At 41.9% G+C, this 18,790-nt stretch overlaps 1 protein-coding gene across 3 annotated transcripts in view; it reads left to right on the top strand.

Moving 5' to 3' along the window:
* Positions 1-18,790, top strand: part of SAMD12 (sterile alpha motif domain containing 12) — a 480,276-nt gene that overhangs the window by 36,019 nt on the left and 425,467 nt on the right. For all 3 annotated transcript variants that reach the window (XM_088844767.1, XM_055431826.2, XM_055431828.2), the window contains exon 3: positions 12,299-12,477. In XM_088844767.1, the coding sequence (XP_088700893.1) occupies positions 12,299-12,477 (179 nt within the window). The remainder of the gene's footprint in view (positions 1-12,298; positions 12,478-18,790) is intronic.

Genomic DNA, 18,790 nt, shown 5'->3' with positions numbered 1-18,790 from the left:
TGTTTGTATTTTGTTACATTTGAAAGGTTACTTTATATTCAGTATGCTGCTGTCGTTCAGTTACTCAGCCAAGTCCAACTCTTTGCAGCCTCGTGGACTGCGGCACGCTGGGCTTCCCTGTCCTTCACCATTTCCTGACGTTTGCTCAAACCCATGTTCATCGAGTTGATGATGCCATCCAACCATCTCGTCCTCTGTCGTCTCCTTCTCCTCCTGCCCTCAATCTTTCCCAGCATCAGTGTCTTTTCTAATGAGTTGGCTCTTTGCATCAGGTGGCCAAAGTATTGGAGCTTCAGCTTCAGCATCAGTCCTTCCGATGAATATCCAATAGAAAGCAAATATTTTAAGTGTTCAGTTCACTGAGTTTTGATACTTACATTGTGTTGTGTAACTGAAGCAAAATGTAGAACACGTGCGCTGCCAAGCAAGTTCCCTTGACTCTTTCCAATGAAACCTTTGTCTCCTCCACTCAGCACTTGAATGTGTCCACTGACCTTTTTATTTTGAATGTTATTTAGTCGTGATATTTCCATTTTTATTCTTTGTTTTCTTTTTTTTTTTTTCTCCGAGATTTTCTTGGCTGAAGCTTTCTGGGTGTGTGTGTGTTTGTGTGAGTGTGTGTGTGTGAGAGGGAGGTTTAATTACTCACTGAAGGATTTTTAACATGGCTCACTTTTAAATTTTTGTCAAATAATTCTAAGATCTGTCATCTTGGTATTGGCATCTATGGATTGATCATTCCTCATTCAATTTGAGGTCCTCCTGCTTCTTGGTTATGTGTGATTTTTCTGTTCAATCAGAACTTGGACATTTTATGTTATGGGACATTGATGGGAAGTATTAGTTGCTCAGTTGTGCCTGATTCTTTGTGACCCCATGGACTGTAGGCCACCAGGTTCCTCTGTCTATGGAATTCTTCAGACAGGAATACTGGAGTGGGTAGCTATTCCCTTCTCCAGGGGCTCTTCCCAACCCAGGGATCAAACCTGGATCTCCTGCATTGCAGCAGATTCTTTACCATCTGAGCCAGCAGGGAAGCCCATGAGACTGAGCCTAGGAAACTCACCTTTATGTCTTTCCTTGAAATCCAAGGTCCCTAAATCATCTACTTTCTCTTCACCTTTCAAAGTCAGTCTTACATTTGCTTTGTATATAATGCTCAGGATTTTTGTTTTTCCTTAGTAGAGAAAAGTGTGCCTATCTGATGCTGGGAAAGGTTGGGGGAGGGAGGAGAAGGGGACAACCGAGAGTGAGATGGCTGGATGGCATCACCGACTCTGTGGACATGAGTTTGAGTGAGCTCTGGGAATTGGTGATGGACAGGGAGGCCTGGCGTGCTGTGATTCATGGGGTCGCGGAGAGTCGGACACGACTGAGCGACTGAATTGAACTGAACTGAACTGAATTCTCTTTTCTCACAAGCATCCAAGAGGTATTACTTTAAAATTTTTTGAGAAAAACAATCATAGTAGATTACATGTAGTAAAGGAAAATACTGTTTTATGAAAACTTGGTTCAGTTCATGTTCATAGATACAGCTGTTTGGCACTGGTTCAAGGCATGAAGTCTGCTTCTTATAGTATCATGAATGAAAATGTTTGTAGACCACCTGTTTCTTTATCAGTCTGATACCTGAGTCCTCTAAAGCTTCACAGAACTTCTGAGCTTGTCTGCCTTTGTATTCTCCTCATAAAATAAGCAGAGAAGGCAATAGCAACCCACTCCAGTACTCTTGCCTGGAAAATCCCATGGGCGGAGGAGCCTAGTAGGCTGCAGTCCATGAGGTCGTGAAGAGTCGGACATGGTTGAGTGACTTCACTTTCACTTTTCACTTTCATGCATTGGAGAAGGAAATGGCAGCCCACTCCAGTGTTCTTGCCTGGAGAATCCCAGGGATGGGGGAGCCTGGTGGGCTGCCATCTATGGGGTTGCACAGAGTCAGACACGACTGAAGCGACTTAGCAGCAGCAGCAACTTGAAATAAGAGTTAATGTCTATGTTCCCTGGAGGTTGTCCAAAGCCTTCCCCCACTCTCCTGATGGTGAAATGTGTAAGTTAAGCATTATCTGAATTTCTGCTGTGTTTAGTCCAGATATCATGGGTAGGAAGGGTGAGTACTTGCTGTGGTTGCCACACTTAAGTAGTCTTGGGGAAATGAGATTCTCTTAATCTGTTTTACAAAGAGGACGTCATCTCTGTAGACACACGAGTCAAAGTGAGTGTTCTTCACATGACTCAGAGGAGATGGCATCCTGACACAGCTGCACATGGCCTGAACACCTGGCTGGGACTGACACCCAGGTTCAGCTGTGGCAGCCACAAGGTAGTTGTCACGACTACATTCTACCATAGGGCAGACTTCTGAGGCCAATAGAGTGTGTTTTGGGCATCCAGCTGTTCACAGTCCTTGCAGAGTGCCTTCTTCCTCTCCAGCCTCTTCTTGTTCAGAGGAAGGAATCCATCTATTACTGGTCCCTTCCAGGCTAGCTAGGAATGGACATGTCCTCTTCTAATGCCTCTGAGTTACCCATATAGAAGTTTGTTTTACTTTGTTCTTTTTGGTAGTGAGCAAAGGATTTCAGACTGTATCTAAAACATGTGAAGTTGGCGTGTGTTTGCAGAAACACATTGAACTGACCAAGGAGAGGTTTGGAAATCCTATTGTGTCTCCTCATAGTCTGACCCAAATGATAAAATCAAACATTATTTAGTTTATCTAAATTGCCTGGGAGTGGGGCAGTGCAGAATAAGTCAGAGGTGAGTTCCCCAAAGATCCATAAGTTTTTGGCACTCTTTGATGATAAAGTGAAAGACCCCGGCGTCTCCAGAACATGGTTCTACTTTACCCGAGAACAGGGCTCACTCAGCAGACTTATTTTTGTAAAGGGCCAGCTGGCAGATGTCTTAGTCTTTGCAGGCTATATGATCTCTGGTGACTTCCCTGTGGCTCAGACAGTAAAAAATCCACCTGCAATGCAGGAGACCCAGGTTCAATTCCTGGGTCAGGAAGATCCCCTGGAGAAGGGAATGACAGCCCACCCCAGCATTCTTGCCTGAAAAATCCCAGAGACAGAGGAACCTAGCAGGCTACAGTCCATGCATGAATGCATGGTCTTTGTCACAACTATTCACTTTTGCCATTGTAGCACAAAAGTGGTCATATATAATATACAAATAATTAAGAATGGCTGTGTTTCAGTAAAATTTTATGAACACTGACATTTGTATTCCATATATTCTTTTCAGGTCATGACATACTCCTTTAGGTTTTTTTTTTTCCCCCAACCATTGAAAAATGTGAAAATTATTCTTGGATCACAAGGCATATGAAAACAGGTGGCAGACTGAATTTGGCCCATGGGCTGAAATTTGCTGACCCCTGCCCTAGGAGATGTCCACTGGACAGGTTCCTTTGCCCAAATAGCCATTGTGCTATGTATCCACTGCTGCTGCTGCTGCTAAGTCACTTCAGTGGTGTCCGACTCTGTGTGACCCTATAGACAGAAGCCCACCAGGCTCCCCCATCCCTGGGACTCTGCAGGCAAGAACACTGGAGTGGGTTGCCATTTCCTTCTCCAATGTGTGAAAGTGAAGTCACTCAGTCGTGTCCGACCCTTAGCGACCCCACGGACTGCAGCCTACCAGGCTCCTCCATCCATGGGATTTTCTAGGCAAGAGTACTGGAGTGACTTGCCATTGCCTTCTCCGCCGTATCCACTAGCTTAACCCAAACTTATGTTCCTGAGACATTTCTGGTACATCGCTATATTCTCATGTTAAAACGTTAGTGACCTGACACCCATGAACACATTCATTCATACAGAAGTTCTTATGAATATTGTGGATACCAGAATCCCACATTTGAGTAAGAGTTTTGCCTCAGATCTCCACAGTGGAAGACCTGGATTGATCTACCTCTGATGATAATTTTCTTCATAACAACATGAACAGTCTATTCTTAATGTACACCTTCCTTGCTAAGGTATTATTATATTTATGTAGCTTTCTAAGTCAATGGGAGTTATGCAATCCAAACTGGAATATTTTGCTGGGATTTCAGTGTTCTTTTTTTTTTCTCCTTAAGGAAGAGCTAAGCAACCATATGTAACTAGTTAAAATGGAAACATGTGTCAGTTTGGAATGGATCATCTGATAGTTAAAGGATACTTGATTCAGAGTGACTTAACAAGAAGGGATTATTTCTCTGTCAGAGCACTATGTCCGGAGGGAGGTAATTATGAAAATAGTTGAGTAGCCCTATGGTGTCAGAGCCAATGTGGCCACTAGCCTCTTGACTTTCACTTATGTTTGGAGCCCTGTTGTCACAGAAGCTCTGTAGCAGCTCTAGAGAACACATCAGCATTCAAGAAGAGGAAGGGAAAGAAGGATGGTATCCACATCTGTTCTCTTTTGTCAGTTCCAGGACTATCTCTTTACCTATCAAATGCCTGCTTAGGTCTGATAGGTAGGAATCTGTCAACATCCACTTGTAGCTGCAAGGGAGGCTGGGAAATTGAGTTTTGACTTTAAGCCATGTTGTGGGAGGTGGCCAAGGAGGAGAGCACTGGGAATGTTTAGCCAACTGGAATTGTCTGCTTCAGAGAGCCAACAGCCTTTTGTGATCCCTGGGTGACTTCTAGAGAGTAGAGTTCTGCTGAATTTGAATCCAAAATATAATGCACAAGGCACTTCCCATAATTAAACAGGTGCTTGGAGAGTGTCTGGTATGTGTTTATTATATATGAGAGGTATGAAACAAGGGCCATGTCCTCTAAGAACTTTACCTCTAGCTAATAGCAAGAAATAGAGATGAAATTGTAAACAGTCTATCTCAATTTTAATAGCTAATGCTGAGGACTGGAGTATATTAATATTTGTGTCGTAAGGTCATGTGTTCATTTAGCAACATTTATGAGGTGCCAAACATGTCAACTGCTTAGTTTGCAGGTATGCAGATGAATAATGCAGTTTCTATTCTGCCGAAAGCAGTCAAGTAAAACAGCAGTTTGGGGAGCTCTAGGGTTCTGTGATTTACCGTAGCTTGAATTATCCAGTTATGTTGGAAAGAACTTTTATTTGCTCTTTTTGTTGTTTTTTGTTTTTAAAGTTTTTTTTTTTTTAATGGGATTATAGTTGCTTTACAGTGTTCTACTATACAGTGAAGTGAATGAGCTATAGGTACACCTATATCCCCTCCCTCTTGGACCTCTCACCCCCCACCCCGCCCATCTCGATCATCACAGAGCACCGAGCTGAGCTTCCTGTGGTATATAGCAGTTTCCCATAGCTAGCTGTTTTACACATGGTAGTGTATACACGTCAATCCCAATCTTCCTTTGAAAAATAAAAATGTAAACTGCTCAACAGAAGGGAATGACAGTCAGTAGGATTGGATCAGTATCTTTTCCATCATACCTTGGCTGATTCTGCAAGCATTGATTTAGGGTAACTGTACAGTAGTCAGGTGGCTGGGCACTGGGTTTGTAAAACTCAATAAGAAGTCCCTTGCTTCATGGGGCTTCTAGTTATAGGGTAAGCAGACATGTTAATAAACACTTGGAATGCATGGTGTATACTCACACAAGATCTAATAAGAAAAAGATGTATTGTCAACATTGCTTAGAAAGATATTAATGGATGCAAAGTCAATTAAGGCTTCACAGGGAAAAGAAGAAAGAGCATTTACTATTTCCATGCAAATAAGGAAAAGGAAGAGTATATTATGGGAAAAGATCAATGCTGGCAAAGCAGAGAAGCATAAGACATCTTAAGAGTTCCAAACAGTATGTTTGAGTTGGTATAAACATAGGTGCAAAAGCCAGAGCAGCACCATTGACGGTGTTTGCACAGCATCTCTCTTCTCAGTGAGGCTGGAAATAAAGGACCATTCAACTTGAATGGGTTGTTAGGAGACAAGGGAGAATGTGGCGTGGGTGGGGATTAAAAGGACTGGGCAGCTGTGTGACTCCTTGGCAAATAGATCCACTTGTTCTTACAAATGAGTGTCGTGAGGCCAGCATGTCCCTCGGCTCCTCTTGAATCATTTCGAGATGAAATGAAGCCTGGCACTTAGGCAGAGTTTGTTACTGTGACCGAAGTCCCATCGGAATGGGATCCCTTAGAGGTCAGGATCAGGATGGCCCAGGCTCACTTCCAGCAAGTGAAGCATGTCTTCTGCTAGTCAGGCTGGGGTCCTTTCTGGAGACCGTGCCCCTTTCAGGAACATTTGAAAGAAATTGGATATCATTGAGCTATCGTGTTTATTTTTGAAAAAAAAAGAAACGTACCTGAAAATCACAATGAGATGATTGAAAGAAGACTAAAAATATTTTTGGAACTTTCTGCTTTGGGAGGCAGTAGGGAGGTGAAAGTAGAGGTAGTGCATTTTGGTTTTAAAATTTTATTGTAGAATATAACAGAATTGGTTACCATAACCATTTTTTTAAACTATTTTTTAATTGGAGGCTAATTATTTTACAATATTATATTGGTTGGTTTTGCCATACATTGACATGAATCCGTCCTGGGTATACATGAGTTCCCCCTCCTGAACCCCCCTCCCAGCTCCCTCCTCCCTTTATCCTCCCTCTGGGTCATCCCCACACACCAGCCCCGAGCATCCTGTAACATGCATCGACCCTGAACTGGTGATTCGTTTCACATATGACAACATACATGTTTCAATGCCATTCTTCCAAATCATCCCACCCTCACCCTCTCCCACAGAGTCCCAAAGACTGTTCTATACATCTGTGTCTCTTTTGCTGTCTCGTATACCCCTTGTGGCTCAGCTGGTAAAGAATCTGCCTGCAATGCGGGAGACCTGGGTTCGATCCCTGGGTTGGGAAGATCCTCTGTAAAAGGGAAAGGCTATCCACTCCAGTATTCTGGCCTGGAGAATTCCATGGACTATTAATGGAGTCGCAGAGAGTCAGACACGACTGAGTGACTTTCATTTCATTCATACAGGGTTATCCATTTTTGAGTGTATGAATCAGTGGCATTGGATATGTTTATATTATTGTGCAACCATCACCACTGTCTATCTCCAGAACTTTCTCATCAACCCAAACTGAAATTTCATACTAAGTAATGAATCCCATTCCCCTCTCCTCCAGCCTCTGGTAACCACTGTTCCACTTTGTCTCTCTGAATGAAATGGAATCACACAATACTTGTCCTTTTGTGACTGGCTTCTTTCACTTCACACAATGTCTTCAAGGTTCACCCTTGTTGTAGCATGTATCAGAGTTTCATTCCTTTTTAAGACTGAATAATATTCTGTGGCACATATATATCACATTATGTTTGTCCATTCATTCATCAATGGTCACCTGGGTTCTTTCCACCTTTTGGCTATTATGAATAATGCTGCTATAAACACAGATAGACAAATACCTGTTCAAATCCCTACTTTGGGATTGCTGGATCAAATAGTATTTTGTATTTTAATTTTTTTTTTGAAGAATCATCATACAGTGTTCCACACAAACTGTCCCATTTTACGTTACCACCAGCCACATACAAGGGTTTCCATTTCTGAAGGAGTGTATTTCTGCATGTGAAAAAGAGATGATGCCTTCAAATTGGCATCTCAAAACAGTGCTAAAACATGGGTATTTGCATGAAGAATTTTCTCTAGCTTTTTAAAGATTTTTTCTGTTTTGGGTGTGGACCATTTTTAGTCTTTATTGAATTTGTTACAATATTGCTTCTGTTTTATGTTTTGGGTTTTTGGCCTCAAGGCATGTGGGATCAAACCCACAGCCCCTGCATTGGAAGGCAAAACCTTAACCACTGGACTGCCAGAGAAGTCCCTTCTCTAGCTTTTTAAAAGAGCAGCATCTGTAAAAATCTGGTCTTAACTCATTTTAAGCGTTCACTGTTAGCAACTTTAACATTAAAGCCTCAGTGGCAGCACTTCAGGTAAAGACTGCAAGCAGCCTGCAGTATCAATACAATAACTAAAAATCCACAAGCCACAAGACTGAGATTAGGGAGATCTGGGAAACAGTAAGGTCTCAAAGCTGACCTGTGAGCTACTGAGCCCATTAATCTGAGTAAATAACTTTAGTGAAAACAAGAAAGGGTCGTAATGAGGACAGAAAAGAGAAAGCAAAGGGGGGCACCTTTTACATGATGAAAAAAGAGATGGAGGTCACGGCATATAAGAGGCCATTTGAAAGTGGCTTGATTTGTAAATATTAGGGACATGAAATTTCAGGGAAAAGAAAACGAAGGCTATCAGGAACAGTTTTAAATAAATATGCCCAAACACAGAAACATAAATCGGCTACTGGATTTGTAAGTGAGGAGGGAACAGTTATGAAGGATTAAAACTGTGTATGAAGAAGGCAACATGTGTAAAAAGTCAAAATGCCATATCCCACGTCATGTCTATAGAGATCTTACATTCTGTACACTCAGTATTTACTAGCAGAGAAGAGAGGCATTTTGATGTAAGGCGTGTTTGTGTAAAGATAGAAGATTGCTGGTTCATTCAGCAGCTGAACAGATGTTTCTCTGGTGCCTGTTTTGTGCCAGATTCTGGACTGGGCAGTGAAGATGGAGCTGGCAGTTGTCAGCAATGAGACAGATCAATTAGACAGACACCCCCAGACAGGGAGGAGATGAAGCCCGGGATGCCAGAGCTCACAGAAGACTTTGTGAAGACGTTGGAACAGACATATGGGCTGAGTAGGAGTTCACACCCCAAAGAAGGAAGTAGGATTTGGGTGGAGCAGAACCTCTTTCTAGGAGGAGGGACCAACATGAGCAAGAGTGAGGGAAGTATGAGAGTCTGAGTGGGGAGGTGATGGCAGAGGAGGACAGGAGCTACTGGAAGCTCCCAGCAGCTCAGTGATAATCCTCAGGATGTGACTTTCAAGGCAGGAAACAGCTGGGAATCACGCTGGAGTATGAATGAAGATACACTTTTTTTTTCTTTTCTCATTAATGTCTAAATCCCCCATCTCCCTACACAAGCTCACCTCTTTTTAATAATCACAGTTTTAGTATATTTAATTGAAAAGCTCATTGTAAGTAGGCTGATCTTTGGAGATGGGGGAGCTGATTGTTATTAACAGTAATTAGCCTCATGCTCTTATAGATTGCATTCTTTTTATTCCACTGCCTGAATTGGGTGTTGTGCTTGGTTCTCCAGCATCCACTCCGCCCCTGCTTGTTGAGGAACAGCGATGTGTTTTGGGGACTTGACCTTAGCTGGTTTAAGGGTAATCCCACCTCCACTACCAGTGTTTTAGTTCACTATTGGGTGTGTGTGATTCACTTTGGACCAATGAGAAAAATCCAAGTTTGGAGGAGGATTGAGGGAGGAAAACTGTGGTAAACCAAGCTGTCTCTATTGCTAGATGTGAACTAGAAGCTTGTAGCTGTAGTGCCATGTGGGGACCCAGGCTTAAGGTGATGTTATGGATGGTAGAATGGAGAAGTGAAAAAAGAGTCTTTGATGGCCCTATTGAACTGGGAAATCAGCTAACCCAGAACTTTTCCCATTACTGGGCTTCCTCTCCTGAAAGTTAATGATTTTCTTCACTGCTTAATCTATTTTGGGTTTGTTCATCTGAAACTTGAAATCACCTGCAACCTAAATGATACATGATCTTTGTGACCTTCAGCAGACACTGTATGACTTTTTACGACTATAACCCTTTGAGCCTCATTTCCCTTGTCTGTGAAATGAATATAATTATGTATCAGGGTTTTCATGAAGATTATTTGAGATCCATCACAAAACCCGAGGGAAGAGGCATGAACTACTACATGAGTGCCTACGATGCACCGTGAAATAGGCTGGTCCTTGTTTTAGGAAACTTAAAAGACTAGAAGAGAATTTCAGATAATTTTTTATATAAAATGGTATAAATAGGGCTTCCCTGGTGGCTCAGTGGTAAAGAAGCCACCTGCCAATGCAGGAGACACAGGTTCAATCCCTGATCCTGGAAGATCCCACATGCCGCAGAGCAACTAAGCCCTTGAGCCATAGCTATTGAGCCTGTGCTCTAGAGCCCAGGAGTGGCAACTACTGAGCACGTGTGTGGAACAGCTGAAGCCCACATGCCCTAGAGCCCATGTTCCGCAATAAGAGAAGCCGCTGCAATGAGAAGCCCATGCACCGCAACTGGAGAGTAGCCCCCACTCACCACAACTAGAGGAAAGCCTGTGCAGCAATGAAGACCCAGCACGGCCAAACCAAGAAATAAAATTATAAAGTGGTATAAATGAGGTCACATGCATATGGACCATTGTACAATGAGTTTTTTTAAGATTCGTACAATGTTTGTTGAATACTTGTCATTCCAGGCATATGCTCTAATGTGGGGTGGGGCAGGGAGGATGGGGAGAATGAGGGAGGGGATTAAGGAAAGGCGTGTCTGAAGAGTTGGTATTTAAGCCAAAACCTGACTGATGAGTAACAGTTAGCTGAAGAATGGGGAAGAACAGTTCGGACAAAGAAACATTATATGCAACGTCCAAAAGGCATGGAGTGTTCAAGGAAGAGACAAGGAAGTGGGTGGTACAGGTGGAGTGGACAAGGGATAGATACTGTAGTGGGTGAGGAAATTGGAGAGGGAGAATGAAACAGATAATGTCATAGCCTTATTGCCCACATTAAAGATTTTTGAATGCTCTGGGCATACAGTGAAGCCATTAGAAAGTTTGTGAGTTTTTTTTTTTTTAACTTTTTTATATACGCAAAAGTGGAAGGAGTACTGAAATAAATCCCCATGAATCTATCAGTTAGCTCCAAGAATTATCAATGCATGGCCAATATCATCTATCTCATTCTCTTATCCCCTCTACATTTTTTATATCGTAGATCTTTAATTTTTTTAAATAAAGCAGTGTATACATGTCAACCCCAAACTCTCTAACTATCCCTCACCACCCATGTAACCATAAGTTTGTTCTCTAAGCCAGTGAGTCTTTGTTTTGTAACAGAAGACTCTTGTGAACTAACCTATACATTTTTTAATGAGATTGTGGATATCCAGCGAGGAGGAGCAGTTGGGGTTCTCAGTCTAGGTGAGACAGGTGGGTGGCGTGGACCAGAGTGATGGCAGTGGAGATGGAGTGAGGTAGGTGGATGGGAGCAACATTTTGAGTGCCGCACTTACTGGCCCTGGTAGAAGATGAAAGTGATGTACTGACTTACAGGGAGAGTGGTATCAAGAAGGACTCTTTAGCTTCTCTGTAGTGACTGGAGAAGGTGAATATTTGGGGGTAGAAAAATCAAGGTTCACTGTGAACATGTTAAATGTGAGATCTCTGATATACTGACATTGGGATATTGAGTGACAGTCTTATGTCTGAAGCTTGTAAGAGAGGTCTTTCTGGGCTGTATGCGACAGGGCCATTGCTGGTTCGGTGGTAGAATTCTCACCTCCCACGTGGGAGACGCGGGTTCAGTTCCCAGCACATGCATCATGCTCACCTTCCTTTTATAGGTAAAAGAGATAACCAGTGCAAGTTTGACGCATGAAGCAGGGCACTCAAAGCTCGTGCTCTGGGACAACCCAGAGGGATACGGTGGGGAGGGTAGTGGGAGGGGGGTACAGGATGAGGGGGACATGTGTATACCTGTTGCCAATTCATGTTGATGGATGGCAAAACCATGACTATATTGTAAAGTAGTTATCCTCCAATTAGAATAAATTAAAAAGCAAGCACACACCTGTCGGGAAAAAAAGAGGTCTCTCTGGGCTGGATGTAAGATCTGAGAGTCATGGGCAGATTGATTGTATCAGAAATGATGGAAAGGGATGGGACTTGTTAAAGGAGAAGTGAGAGCTGGGAACAAAATACCTGCTTGACTTCTTACTATTTGCTCAATAAATATTTGTTGAATATTGAGTGGATGCTCGAAGAATAGAGAAGATTCAGAAGCTGGAAGGAGTGAACGAACAGTGTTCCAGATGGAAGCATAGATACAAACTAAACTGCACAGGTTGAAATAACTGCATGTGTGGGAGGCAGTGCCTAAGTTGCCTGATTTGGTATTATCATCTGTAATGTGGGGATTAGTCAGTTGCTCAAGGTCGAACTTCTTGAAACTGATGCTTCCTGCATTTGTGCTACAGTCTTTCTGACTTCCAAGCTCAGGATTTGCCACCATACCGTGGTCTCTCTTCCCCAGATTATTTCCTATAGATTATTCCACCCCTCAACTTGGAAATGTCTTGTTTCTTCCCACATAGACCAAATGAAGTATTGTCTTTCATGGACACCTTCTTTATAGGATCTGTTTTCTGAGTTAGATTTCTTTCCTCTTTCCTAGCTCTCCACTGCGGTTTGAATCCACGGGGTATTGATCACCCTGCCCATGGTGAAGGTATTAAACTACAAATTGAAGGTGAAAGTGTTGAGTCTCAATCCATTAAAAATAAAACTTTCCAGAAGGTGCTTGACCAAAAAGGAACCCCCAAGCGACTGCAGACAGAAGCTGAGACAACTAAGGTAGGTAATACTCCAATAAGTTAAAGAGATTCTGAAGCTGCAGCTTCTGTATTTTGTGGTCCAGCCCCAGGGAAGAACTGACAGTACTTTCATTAATTATTGTTGGTGATTCAAAAAACACTGCTGCTCAATTGCAAGTAATAAGGAATGAAAATAGTGACTTCATCCCCTTTAGAGTGAAATCAAAGCACATTTATGGTCAGTCTTAGAGCATGAGGCTCTGAGGATGGTATAGGATGAGCTATAGGGATGAATGCCTGGACTTAGTGATTTGTTTCCCAGGCTCAAATGATCATTTGATAATATTGGACAAGTCATGGGACTTTCCAAGCCTCAGATTCTTCACCTATAGAATGAGTACCAGAAACACTATCATCTCCATCAGGTTAAACAGATGAAATAATACTGTGTATGTGCAAGTATTTCGTAAAAGCCTCAGTTGGCTGCATGAGTATGAGGGGCTTTTGCTGACCGTCACAGTAACAAGTGATATTTTATGAAATATATACATGTATTCCAGGTACTGTTGGAAGGACTTTGACATACTAGCTTATTAGGTTCCTGTAACAATTCTATCAGGTAGACAATAGTAAGCAGGACCTTGGTTAAAGATATAATTGCCCTATTTTGTTGCAGTATTCTTCAGTCTTTCAGTCTTTAGTATAGATGTAGGTACAAGACACACATTGGTAAACTGGGAGTTTAAAGGATACATGATTATTTAGTAAGAGCAACCTCTTTCAAAGGTTTTCCATCATGGAACTGGCACTGTATGGATTTTTGTCTGAAACCAGTGAAGATGCTTCTGTTGGGGGTCTATGTTAGTTTGCCCCTTGAAAATTGAGAGAACTCATCTTCCTATGGTATTTCCTTCAAAGAGATTTCCTTTCAAATGTTTGTCGAGGGGATGAATATATGCATGCCTTGGAAAGCAGATGTTGCAGTCCCCCAAGAAAAGCCTCAAGTGGAAAGGTCGCTTGGCTGTCATACAATAACTCCCTCCCACTCCTGTAAAAAAAAAACAAAAAAACAAAAAAAGCCTTCCAAAATCAGATGTGAATTTTTCTACCTTGTCTGTACTTTTGGATAATTACCATGGCTGCTTCTCTTCTTTAGTGCGGATAATTAAAAACTGATGACAAAAGAGTGTCTGTGTATCTGTGTTGTAGGGAGTGGGAACAATTAGCAAGGGAGATATTGCAGATATTTTGCACATTTTAGCTGAGAAAAATTACACCTCATAGAAAATTGGTTGGTTATTGTTATGTGAGAGGAGCTGGGAATAAGTAAGCCCTATTTTGACATCTAAATCTGGTCAGCAGTGGTTGGTTCCATCTTGAAAGAGTGAGAAAAAAATGTCTTAAAGGTCTTCTTTAACTAGGAAGATAAATGGTTTATTTGAGTAGGATCTTTTCAGAGATGCATAAAATATTAAACATTACAGTGGAAGAAAACAAATTAATTGACAATTGCCTGATTTTAATTCAACTTTAGTTTAATTAATTCAACTTTTCCAGATTCTGTTTTATTTACAAAGCAGATTTGGTGATATAAGAAGTTGAATTCAAACCTGATAGGATTTGATAACTTCTGAATTATCTGGAATGTGTGATGTGGTAGTAAAACTAGTTTCCATGTCAGTACCTTTTCGCCTCTAGTTCACTTTACATTTGCTATGCTGAAAACCTGCTTCACTGAGAATGCAGTCATCTATAATGAACCTTTCCTCAGGTTTAGACTCTAGTTGCAAACCAGATTCGTCTGAGTTTTTCCAGGTTGTCTACAGTGAAACCCCCAAACCGAGTTGAAAGGGAATTCTGAATGTCTTCACATTGACATGTTTAGGAATGAACAGACTAGGAGCTCTTGTTACAAAGTATTTGTTTTTTCATGAAGGACTTGATGACAGTGATGGTTGCTGGGGAGCAGGGGCAAAAATAAAAATAAGGACTACTGCAGACCTGCAGTGTCACATACCCCAGAGATTCTGTACCACCAACAATGTGAACATGTTCTGTGCATGTATGGACACAGTGAGATGTGCCTTTATGTTGCACTCCAAGGGTTATCGGAGTTGTGAGTCATCCTTTTTCCTTAGGTAAATAATTAAATCTCTGGTAACTTGACCTACTCTAAACTTACCTTAAAAAACCTCTAGCTACAAATGCATCATGTAAAGCCACTCAGAAATGCAAAGCAGTACAGATTTTCTGGAGGACAGTCTGATAGAGTTATCAAAATTTTCAATGAGTGTAAGTTTTGAGCGAGTAATGCCCTCTTCTAGGAACTTGTCCTAAGGAAATATTCACCCATATGTGCAAAGATGGCTGCAGGAGATATCACTCTAGCGGTCTATAATATGAAAATAATGTTCATTCATAAAACTTTGGCCAAAGAGTTTGTGTATTCATGGAATTGAACAGAATTCTATCTTTATAAGGGTGACAGAGACCTATGTGTATTTATCTTAGTTTGTTCATAGTGCTATAAAACACCTTAAACTGGGTGGCTTATAATATTATTCAGCTGTATAAAGAAACGAAGTGGAATCATTTGTAGAGATGTGGATGGACCTCAGTTCAGTTCAGTTCAGTCACTCAGTCGTGTCCGACTCTCCGCGACCCCATGAATCACAGCACGCCAGGCCTCCCTGTCCATCACCAACTCCCGGAGTACACTCAAACTCATGTCCACAGAGTCGGTGATGCCATCCAGCCATCTCATTCTCCGTCGTCCCCTTCTCCTCCCGCCCCCAACCTTTCCCAGCATCAGAGTCTTTTCCAGTGAGTCAACTCATCGCATGAGGTGGCCAGAGTATTGGAGTTTCAGCTTTAGCATCAGTCCCTCCAATGAACATCCAGGATTGATCTCCTTTAGAATGGACTTGTTGGATCTCCTTGCAGTATAAGGGACTCTCAAGAGTCTTCTCCAACACCACAGTTCAAAAGCATCAATTCTTCGGCGATCAGCTTTATTCACAATCCAACTCTCACATCCATACATGACCACGGGAAAAACCATTGCCTTGACTAGACGGACCTTGGTTGGCAAAGTAATGTCTCTGCTTTTTAATATACTATCAAGGTTGGTCATAACTTTCCTTCCAAGGAGCAAGCGTCTTTTAATTTCATGGCTGCAATCAGCATCTGCAGTGATTTTGGAGCCCAAAAAAACAAAGTCTGACACTGTTTCCACTGTTTTTCCATCTATTTCCCATGAAGTGATGGGACCAGATGCCATGATCTTTGTTTTCTGAATGTTGAGCTTCAAGCCAACCTTTTCACTCTCCTCTTTCACTTTCATCAAGAGGCTTTTGAGTTCCTCTTCACTTTCTGCCATAAGGGTAGTGTCATCTGCATATCTGAGGTTATTGATATTTCTCCCAGCAATCTTGATTCCAGCTTGTGCTTCTTCCAGCCCAGCGTTCCTCATGATGTACTCTGCATATAAGTTAAATAAGCAAGGTGACAATATACAACCTTGACATACACCTTTTCCTAGAGACCGTCATATAGAGTGAAGTCAGTAAGAAAGAGGAAAACAATTATTGTATATTAACACATATATGTGGAATCTAGAAAAATGCTATAGAGGCTTTGTTTGCAAGGCAGAAATAGAGACAGACATAGAGGGGAAGACCAGGGGATGAATTGGGAGATTGGGATCGACATATATGCACTATTGATACTATGTATAAAATAGGTAACTAATGAGAACTTACTGTATAGTACAGGGAACGCTACTCAGTTGCTTGCAGTGACCTAAATGGGAAGGAAATCTAAAAAAGAGAGGATATATGTATACATATAACTGATTAACTTTGCTGTACAGCAGAAACTAACAAAGCATTATTAAACAACAATGACATAGTCACTCAGTCATGTCCAACTCTTTGCAACCCCACCAGGCTCCTCTGTCCATGAACTCTCCAAGCAAAAATCCTGGAGTGGGTAGCCATTCCCTTCTCCAAGGGATCTTCCTGACCCAGGATTGAATCCAAGTCTCCCACAATGCAAGCAGATTGTTTACCATCTGAGTGACCAGAGACGATACTCCAATAAAAATTAAAGAAACTGGATGGTTTATAAACAATAGAAATTTGTTTCTCATAATTCTGAAGGCTGGGAATTTCAAGGTCAAGGTACCACCAGCTGGAGTGTCTGATAAGAGCCTTGTTATGCAGGTCATAGACATCCATCATCCCACTGTGTCCTCACATGGTGGAAAGGGACCAAGGATCTCTCTGGAATCTCTCTCATGGGGGCACTAATCCCATTTGTGAGGGCTCCATCCTCCCAAAGATGCTGCCTCCTAATACTATCATATTGGAGGTTAGGTTGTGAGTTCTAGGGGAACACGAATTTTCAATCTATAGCAGTGTTTATGCAGGAAAATGCATGTGCTACTGTTACAGTAGGGGGAGAGGAAGAAGGGCAGGTTCCTGCACAGTGTGTAACATGTTCCCATTTTCCTATAAATATCTTTTCCCCGTAAAAAGGCATCACCGAGTCTGAAAGACTTCATTCCATAATTGTTTGTAATTTATTTATTTTTAAATGGTTTTTAACTTATTTAAAAAATTTTTATTTTATTGATATTTTAAAATTAATTTATTTTTATTTATAATTATTTTATAGCATTGTATTGTTTTCTGCCATACGTCAACATGACTCAGCCATAGGTATACGTATGTCCCCTTCCTCTTGAACCTCCCACCTCCTACCCAATCCCATCCCTCTAGGTTTTCACAGGGCACTGGGTTTGAGCTCCCTGTGTCATGTAGCAAATTCCCACTGGCCATTTTACGTATGGTAATATATATGTTTCTGTACTATTCTCTCAATTTGTCCCACCCTCTACTTCCCCTACTCTGTCTGCAAGTCTGTTCTCTGTTTGAATCTCCGTTGCTGCCCTGCACATAGGTTCATCAGTACCATTTTTCTAGATTCCATATGTATGTGTTAATATACAATATTTGTTTTTCTCTTTTTAACTTCACTCTGTATAATAGACTATAGGTTCATCCACCTCATTAGAACTGACTCAAGTTCAGTTAGTTCAGTTCAGTCACTCAGTCGTGTCCGACTCTTTGTGACCCCATGATTCACAGCTCGCCAGGCCTCCCTGTCCATCACCAACTCCCGAGTTCACTCAAACTCATGTCCATTGAGTCGGTGATGCATCCAGCCATCTCATTCTCTGCCGTCCCCGTCTCCTCCTGCCCCCAATCCCTCCCAGCATCAGACTCTTCTCCAGTGAGTCAACTCGTCGCATGAGGTGGCCAAAGTATTGGAGTTTCAGCTTTAGCATCAGTCCTTCCAATGAACACCCAGGATTGATCTCCTTTTGAATGGACTGGTTGGATCTCCTTGCAGTTCAAGGGACTCTCAAGAGTCTTCATCCACCTCATTAGAACTGACTCAAATGTGTTCCTTTTTATGGCTGATAGTTGTTTATGACTCCATGAGACTCCATGGACTATGGTACACCAGGCTTCCCTGCCTTTCCCTATCTCCCTGAGTGTGCTCAAACGGACGCCCATTAAGTTGTTGATGCCATCCAACCATCTCGTCCTCTGTTGTCCCCTTCTCCTGCCCTCAGTCGTTCCCAGGATCAGGATCTTTTCCAGTGAGTTGGCTCTTAGTATCAGGTGACCAAAGTGTTGGAGCTTCACCTTTAGCATCAGTCTATCCAATGAATATTCAGGGTTGATTTGCTTTAGGATTGACTGGTTTGATCTCCTTGCTGTCCAAGGGACTCTTTAGAGTCTTCTCCAGCACCACAATTCAAAAACATCAGTTCTTCAGCACTCAGCCTTCTTTATGGTCCAACTCTCACATCCGTATATGACTGCTGGAAAAATCATAGCTTTGATTATACAGACCTTTGTTGGCAAAGTAATGTCTCTATGTTTAATATGCTGTCTAGATTTGTCATAGCTTTTCTTCCAAGGAGCAAACGTCTTTTAATTTAGTGGCTGCAGTCACCATCTGCAGTGATTTTGGAGCTCAAGGAAATAAAGTCTGTCACTGTTTCCATTGTTTCCCCATCTATTTGCTATATGCTGATGGTACCAGATGCCATATTAGTTTTTTGAGTGTTGGGTTTTAAGCCAGCTTTTTCACTCTCCTCTTTTTACCTTCATCAAGAGGCTCTTTAGTTCCTCTTCACTTTCTGCCATTAGGGTGGTGTCATCTGCATATCTGAGGTTATTAATATTTCTCCTGGCAATCTTGATTCCAGCTTGTGGTTCATCCACCGTGGCATTTCACGTGATGTATTCTGCATTTAAGTTAAATAAACCAGGTGACGA

This window comes from Moschus berezovskii, chromosome 16 (genome assembly GCF_049115385.1).
Source record: "Moschus berezovskii isolate FMDL1 chromosome 16, NW_MosBer_1.0, whole genome shotgun sequence".
Classification (NCBI taxonomy): domain Eukaryota; kingdom Metazoa; phylum Chordata; class Mammalia; order Artiodactyla; family Moschidae; genus Moschus; species Moschus berezovskii.
The sequence above is the reverse complement of the archived record's forward strand: the minus strand, read 5'-3'. Positions and strand labels throughout refer to the sequence as shown.